Source organism: Gigantopelta aegis, chromosome 3, assembly GCF_016097555.1.
Source record: "Gigantopelta aegis isolate Gae_Host chromosome 3, Gae_host_genome, whole genome shotgun sequence".
Lineage (NCBI taxonomy): Eukaryota > Metazoa > Mollusca > Gastropoda > Neomphalida > Peltospiridae > Gigantopelta > Gigantopelta aegis.
In genome coordinates, this window is record NC_054701.1 from 62,287,018 (window position 1) to 62,295,606 (window position 8,589).

General features: G+C 33.9%; 1 protein-coding gene across 1 annotated transcript; it reads right to left on the reverse strand.

Moving 5' to 3' along the window:
* Positions 1–579: 579 nt before the first annotated feature.
* On the reverse strand, positions 580–8,464 carry LOC121368392 (synaptosomal-associated protein 29-like). The gene is made up of 3 exons (XM_041493092.1): positions 8,221–8,464; positions 5,281–5,671; positions 580–4,231 (listed from the first exon to the last, which is right to left on the reverse strand). The coding sequence occupies exons 1-3, from the start codon at positions 8,449–8,451 to the stop codon at positions 4,068–4,070; spliced, it is 786 nt and encodes a 261-aa protein (XP_041349026.1). The 5' UTR covers positions 8,452–8,464; the 3' UTR covers positions 580–4,067.
* Positions 8,465–8,589: the final 125 nt, after the last annotated feature.

Below are 8,589 nucleotides of genomic sequence, written 5' to 3' on the forward strand. Positions count from 1 at the left end.
AGTTTTAAACTTGGAAGTCATGACAGAAGAGTTTGCCCTTGAAAGAAACATCAGGAACAAACAGACAGCAGTGACAGACTATTTCTCAGGTGAAACTCGATAAACTACGTGTACATTCATTCAACTAATAACAGTGACACTTGCTATTTAAATAAATAAAATGTTTATTCATTCGATACAGTCCATTCAATCAATGTGACACTTGTTAAAACTACCATGTCCTTGTGCTATTTGATGTGTATTAAATCAATAAATTATTTATTCATTTTACGTTTTATGTTTTATGTGTTAAGAGGTTTTGCAATTTAAAAATATTTTTATTGTCTTTGAAATGATCGATTGAAAGTCTGGCTTGCGGTGTAAATGTCACTGCTGATCGCGAGTCGCCGATCTTTCAAGAACCATAACTCTGGATGAACTCTGGCTAAACCGGTCCTCTGTATAAACCGGACTATTTCAACGGTACGAAGCGAGTCCGGTTTAGACAGAGTCCACTGTATATATATAAATGATGTACTAGTACACCACCTTACACAGTGTTCCGAGTATTGCTATAACTGTATTTCATTCATGTTCACAGATAATTTTCAAAACCGAAGTTCTATTTATTCTGTTCTGTTCAAAACAATCTATAATGAATTGGATTATAATAACATTTTATTACAAAATTTAAACAATGACAATAGAGATGTAAACTGTGTGTTTGCCAAATTGTGATGACATAATATTTAGCACTGACAAAGACATTCGCATGTAAGAGCCAATTAATCTAATATAGTATGTTACACCAAATGAGAAATTATCATTTTTATTTTCCTAGTTATGGGTGGGTACCCACGAGATTAAAAAAAAAAAAACTTTAAAAAAGTCACGAAATATATATAAGAAAATTATTATTACACATGTATACTATATTTACTGTGTACAAAGCCAAAACAATGATACCACTGTATCAACAGATTTAAGGATTTTCTGGACAAAGAAAAATTAGAAATGGACTTCGTAAATGACAGGCAAGACATTTCACACCAGCGTTCTTTTTGTTTTTTTATCAATGACTGCACTAAAACATTTACTGCACCATTAAATTTCTATGCTAGGTTATTAACATGTAAATAACCAACTTGGTAAGAAACAACATATTCTAATAAGCAACTAATCTGTGTACACAATCTACATGTACTTGTTTGTTTACAACTCAGGGGTCTCACAAGATTTCTCTAATTCATAACAAAACTTAAATAACTATTACTACATAACCAACAAAATTCCTTAGTTATTCAGAATGACAGAAGCATGAATATGTACACAGGAACTTGATTATGAATACATAAAACATTATCAGATGAATTCAGCTATATAGGAATTGTTTGTAATTTTTGTGTGAATTTACACTCACAAATTGTGTAAAATCGTGTAGAGTACTGAAGCGATTTTATACTAAATTTGCGACTGTTATACATCGATAAATTCACAACAAAATGACAAACAATTCTTATAATTACAAACACAACTTATTTAGTTAACAATCCACATAAATCAGTTTCTAATGTCCTTTCCATGAGCTGTTTTACTTAGTGACATCCCATTTCATGTTATGATGTCATTTTCCGAGGTTTATCGAAGGATATCTAACATTTGTTAATTAAATGACGTCATCCTATCAGAATAACTTAAATTTTTGGTATAACAGTAAAAAGTTTGTAATTATATCACCTACAAACTGTTACACAGAATCATCTAATTCCAGATTAGAAAGTATGTATACATTTAGGCTGCCCCAAAATAGATTTAATAATATATAACAAATGAATTACAAGTTTGTTTTCATGAACCAAATATGTAGTGACTGTCATGATGTCAGATGTATAGCAGACAGACATCATGTGTAAGGCCATCTGTTTAAACATCCCAACGACACTAAACTCACTAACCACCATATGTGTGCAACTAACAATAATTAAACGTTGGAACACTCACTACGAACACTCATTACAAAGCTGTGGAAAGAACGCGGCCTATCTATTTATCTGCTACTGATGAGAGCTTAATTTGTTGTGGAAGTCAAAGAAACTATCATGTGTCATTCACAAGCGTATAATGTATTTACTGCCAACATAAAACGGTTGGTGCTTGTGAATCCAATGTGAACTATATAATGTTACGTGAGATTACCTCATATCTCTAAGGACCATGCCTGGTGCATAAAAGTCTTGTCTGAGGTTTGGTGTAGCAGTTCCATAGAAGCTCCGTGCCAAGCGACGTTACGGCTGTTTGACTGAAGAAAGGGTCGGAGTGTACAACCACGTACCTGATGTCCACAGTGGACAATATTGTTGGATTAACATATTATTGAAGAGTCGCAGAACTGAAGCTTATTGAAGTCCAGTTATCTACCTGTCGTTTGAAGTGCCGCAGAGCTGAACTGAGGGAACCGTCCTATCAGCCGAATGAATCTACATGATGATATCATTGAACATTTGTATAGAGAACATATAAAGTGAGTGTCGTAGTTTGAGCAGTGGTCAGTACAACAGATTGTTGTATTCAGTTTAAGTCACCTTGGTGACAGTTAGCTGTTTATGTATTAAATGATTACATGTTGATTTGTGTTGGTTTTGTTGTTTAGAGAAAGTCAGAAGTGATCATTTATTATAAACTGAAGTATTAGTTTAATCGTCTGCCATTTCTGCAGACTGGGGGCTCGTCGAACCATATTATATATATTTTCTTAGTAATTCACCACCTTCGCTGTTACAACGTCTGGAGACAGGCGTCCGTAACATGACTGATAGCCATTTGTTTACCAGATACAGTGAGTGTGCATGCATATGTCTGTGTGTTTGTGTGTGTGTGTGTAAGTGTGCATGTGAACATAAACACAACAACAAAGAAGACAGTTCTGTATATACAGTTGTTACATGTATTTTTACATGGTACAGGTTATAAACCTTTTGCAGGCCTATATTCAGTTTTTGGTCCATTTTCTATTAACGCAGTATTGCACACAAGTTTATCAATATAGTGTATGCACAGTACCTTTTCCATATACATGTATATGCTTTTCGACATTCAAGCATTCAGCAAATGGAAAACAAAGTCGATCAATGAGTGATTTCTCAAACCATGAGTTTTCTATGAGATGACGTCATAATATGAAGTGTTTAAGAGTGGCTTAAAAGTACATTCTAACTATGTCAAATTCTGTGTGGTAATCCGCTTGCAAAAACGCAGATATGGAAATACAGTGACACCTCTCAAAACCGGACCCTCTGTAAACCAGATTTCCCCCAAATCGGACATTTTTAATGGTTTGTTTTTTTTAAATCAGTACAAAACTTAACCTCTCTAAACTGGATACCTCTAGAAACCAGACATTTTACTTGGTCCCAAGGGTGTCCGGTTTAGAGGGTTTTCACTGTACACATTTCCGTAAGTGGAAACGTGCATAATAAATTGCGTGCAGAATCTTGTTAATGGAAAGCAGGCCTAATAGGAACTGACTGGCATACCTTTTTTCAACACTGAGGTCAAACATGAGTAATCAACTAATGAGTCACCATGTCTATAATTGACCTAAGTTACAGCTTTGTAATCATTTCAGATTTTATAACTACATACCAACATCATGGGGAGGGATGCAGATCAGTGGAATAGCACTCGCCTGAGGTGCAATGTGTTTTTTCCAATACCAGCCAGTACTCCACAACTGATATAATAAAAGCTGTGATATGTAGTCCTGCCTATAGTAAAGCTCTCTCTCTCTCTCTGTCTCTCTCTCTCTGTCTCTCTCTCTCAATCTCTCTACCAAGTCTCAAAATAATCATGTTAGAGGCCAAATGGTCATTTCCCCAAATCAACTTCTGAAAGAGAGTTTTTAGTTATTAATCAATTAAATACTGAGTGTCTTGCATACACAAAGTAGTACTGTTATTGTACACCCTGGATGAATTGTTAAAATCAGTGGCTCGTACTAATAACTGAGACTAGATTTGATGTGTTAACATCTTATTTCAACATGGGATTAAATTACAGGGAAACGGTACATGTATCTTAATTTGCTCCAATCATTTCAGAATTTTCCTCATTTGTCTGTTCTGTATATCCAAGGTACTGTCAGCTTTGGTCGCCTTCACATTAATTCGGTCGAGTTGTTCATTCTGCTGTTCAATCTCATCACCAAGTCCCAAAGCCAGTCCTTTCAATCTCGACATGCCATCGCACATGAGAGCTGAAAAATAAGTTAATTAATTTACTAATAAAAATATACTATCTCAAATGAGGAATAATTTTTTTTTTTTAAAAGCCAGATTTACAAAAGTGATCATTGTGCATTTATTTTAGATGCATGGAAGTCTCAAATGGCCAGAAAATAAAGACAAGTACTTGTATGCATTTATCGTATATTATTAAATAAACAGAGCTGTTTATGAATAAATGTCTTTAGTAAATCTGGACCATAAAAACTCTTAAGTTTTATTTTAAATGATGAGTAATTAATTCTCAATCTCAAAAGACATCGGGTTAGGTTCACATTGCCTTGCAAAATGTAAAATGATTAGCTAGTTTATGGTTTAAATATGAAATTATCATATATAGGAAGAGATAAGGCAGAAAGGCATCAAAATTACTTTTATTTCTGCCGAGTCTGACATTTAATGCATATGAAGCCCAAAATTTTTAATTTTATTTTGTGATGAGATTAAACATTTTAAAAAACTATAAAAATTTTAAATCCCTCCAGCCAACTTAAGGATGGATAAAATACTGGGTGATAAAGAGTGCTCACCCTAGGTGTCTTTGGTCATAGGATCAATCCAATCACTGTCAGGGAACTCAAGTTGTCCTATCAATGGGGGAAATGCACAAAAGATCCTTTGCTAGTTTTAGCAGAAGTAATCTATGTGGCAGGATCCCCCCCCCCCCCTCCCATAAAATAAAAAAGTGTTACAGGTACATAAAAAAATAGCAATACAGCTTAAAATGTGCTATGGTGTCATTAAAAAGAAAATTTGATATTCCTTTCCAACCCACATACAACTGGGGTTAAGTATACATATGATATATGTATACAGACCGTGCCGTTTAATGGGAGCTATCACTCTTGCTCTCCATCACTCCCCTGAGATGTTCACGGAGAGTATTTTTTAGCTCCCCTAACTATTTGATTTGACATGACTTCAATATGGTAATATAGTTTCATGTTGAGGTCTGTATGTATGGTCACCTAACTAAAATGATTTTATATATATATGTGATGTCCAACAAATTATAGAATACCCAAATTTTCATCCACTTCATCCTCTTGAGCACTGTTTGTCACTCTCTGCAACATTGGTTGTCGAGGTGCAGATTTATTTGCTCTGGGCGCACTGGCCATAAACTTGGAATCCAAATCATCCTCCTCGTCATAAAATCCTGATGTGTTGACAGTTTTTCTTTGAGCTGGAGAGGTCTGATACTGTGTTTGGAGTGTCTGTTTCAGTGCACTCGGTTTTTCTTCTGAGGGTTTTTCTGATTCTTTATTTTTATCACTGCTCCACCAGTTTTTAATACCACCAAACACGCTCTTGATACTGTTTAAATGTTTTTGCGAAACTGTCATTGTTTTATTTATTTGGTCAGTTTTTGTTTCAATGTTGTTAAGTGTTTCATGCTGGCGTAGTAACTCCTGAATTACAAATATAAAAATATTAAATTACAAACTGTTAAAAGAAAAATTAATGAATACTCAAGTACAAAGTCATGTCTAAATGTTTAAACATTAAAACAAGGACCCATACACTTCTTTACTCCCCTCACCCACTTTGTTTTTGTAACTATTCGATTGACACTTCTAATTAAATAAATGTATGATGGGAAAGACTTTTGAACGTTCCAGCATGCATGCTAATACTATCACTAACCCTAAGCCTGAATGAACTGAATACTGGAACATTCAGAAGTATTGCCATATGATGTAATCCAAGTTGTATTTCACAAATTAATTAAAAAACTTGGAAGTTAAATAGGAAAGATTTTGAAGAAAGTTACTGTCCGAACCAAATTGTTAACAACTACAAAAAATTACTCTCCTACCTTTAATTACCCAGGGGTTCTAGAATATTTTTAAAATTCACTTGCCATAGGGCGTGGATTTGAAAATTCACTGGCCATGGTGAAAAATTCACTTGCCTAATTTTAACTGTTGATAAAACAAAAAAACCCCAGTAAATTAACATAATTAACTTTTTAATGTCCATTTTTCATACCGAGATCATGTTTAATCAATTTGTCAAATTTACACAACAGATAGGCTCATTGGGCATGCTTTATGGTTTGTTTAGATACATATGCAAATAATTTTCATCAGTTTAGAATAAAGTTACCATACCTATTAAAATTTTAAAATAATTGTTTCCACTAAAACCACCTAAGTTATAAAAAATAATCAATGATACCGAGATATTACAACAATTAACAGCATTATTCATTTACTTATGAATGGGAACTTACCCTCCACCCACCCCCTCAAAAAACAAAAAGAGAAAAGAAACAATTAAGAACCTTTATTAGCATAAAGTGTACATGTATACATGTATTGCAGTTTAAGGCTTACCCCCCCCCCCCCTCCAACACACACACCATATTAGAAATTTTGCAATTTGGGTACTTTGTTAAATTTATCTATTTCATGATACTGTGTTTATAAGCTTTTTAAAAAAAACTTTTTTGCAATTTATGTCATATTTTATAAATTAAATTAATAATTTACACATTTAAAGTATTTGTAAATAGTGACATGCAACCTTTAAAACTAATAAAAGACTGGCTACCGTTTTGCATATTATTAGTATTAGAGTAACAAATCTTTGGATTTCAGTGTAAAAAACAAAATGGCGGCAAAACAATGAACTTTTGTTTTTTCAATGTTTACACTTTATAACCGTAATAAAGTTATATCAGTAGGTATATTGATGTCATGGATGGGTCAGAGATTGCTGGTGGCGGAAAGAGTTCCGTATTTACCCCACTACTACAAACGACGTAGTGCTAGGCCTGGATTACGAAATATAAACATTATGTTGGTTTTATAGAACAAATTGTTTTAAAAGATATTTTATATAACTATGCTAACCCTAACCCTAACCTTAAACTAATTCTAACAAATATTTCTTTAAAATCGTTATGGGGAAAATAAGGAACTCATGCCCTGGTGGCCAACTATTTGTTAGTGAAATATTGCATGTGATAGCAAATCGAAAGAGGTGACTTGTAGATGTTTCTTTTGTTTTTATATGATCGTAGGACATAGGGTTGTAGATTTTTTTTTTTTTTTTTTTTTTTTTTTTTACCACTTGCCATCGGGATTGCACAAAGTAACTTTTACTGGCCCGAATCCAAAAAACACTGGCCTCGGGCATCGGGCCACCGTATTCTAGAAGGCCTGAATTACCGTTACATTTCCCCAAAATTTTGTCCACACACAAGTTGTGAAAAAACCATTACAGTAACATGGATTCCACATATGAGACTGTAACGATGTCGCCAGTATCGATTTTGCTGAGATAGCATAGGGCAAAATACATGCAGTTTTCTGCCATCTGCTTTTTTGCGGAATATTCTTCAAGAGGGGTGAAAGCCTCCAAAGTATGTGACATAATTAATATAAAATCAATGATCTTTAGTTGTATATTTAAACAAACAATAATTTTAAAAATTAATAATAATATGACGACATCACGTTTGCCTTTATATCATAACATGTTATGACGTTGCTAGATTAAGTCATATCCTTTCACCCGTCTTGGAGAATATTCCATAAAAAGTCAAAATGGCAGCTGGCACAAAATTACATGCTTTTTGCCCTATGCCACGTATGCGATCTCAGCGAAGTCAATACTGGTGACATGGTTATCATCTAGTATGTGGAATCTGTGTCATTGCAATGGTTTTTCCTAGATTTCTGTCTGAACAAAATGTGAGTAAAACCTAACGAAAAATAAAGGTAGGAGAGCAATTTTTCGTAGTTGTTAACATTTTGGTTCGGACAGTAGGCCTATTTGAAGTATTTCATTGTTTGGGATATAAAAATAAATGAAAGAACCTCTTGAAAGCTTTTTTAAGGGGGTTGGTCAATTTTATTTTAGATTTAGAATGAATACTAAATTTATATATTTTAAAACAAAATGTAGTCCTGTAAGTATTATTGACATAATAATAAAAGGACTAATTTAATACCTCGGCAGTGGCGGTTCCCATACTTTCAGATTCGTAAATGCTGGATAGTGCTCGTCGTGTGCTGTCAAGCTGTCTGGACTCGGATTCATCGACTTGTTTTAAAATCTGAGTCCTTTTATCTTCAAATGGATTTTCGCCAGAACTCGCTGAGCGAGTATTATTTACTTTTTCAAAACCAAAGTCATCATCTTCTTCTTCCTCAAATGGGTTCGCAGATCTGAAAGCTGACATTTTGCTGTCTGCTGTGAAGGTGAAGGTCGTCTGGTTAATTGAAATTGTTCATTCTTGGTTAACCGGAAATACATTTTTTAAACAAGAAAAACAAAGAGCATATTTATTACCCATTTAAAGGTTTCTGTACAATAAAAA

Bases quoted from the DNA above. Each gene is read 5' to 3' on its own strand.
- LOC121368392 (XM_041493092.1), bottom strand. From the start codon at position 8,451: ATGTCAGCTTTCAGATCTGCGAACCCATTTGAGGAAGAAGAAGATGAT. The intron at 5,672-8,220 runs GTATTAAATTAG...TTTGTAATTCAG, and splicing joins TGGGAACCGCCACTGCCGAG to GAGTTACTACGCCAGCATGA. The intron at 4,232-5,280 runs GTATTCTATAAT...CTTATTTTTCAG, and splicing joins TGAAGTGGATGAAAATTTGG to CTCTCATGTGCGATGGCATG.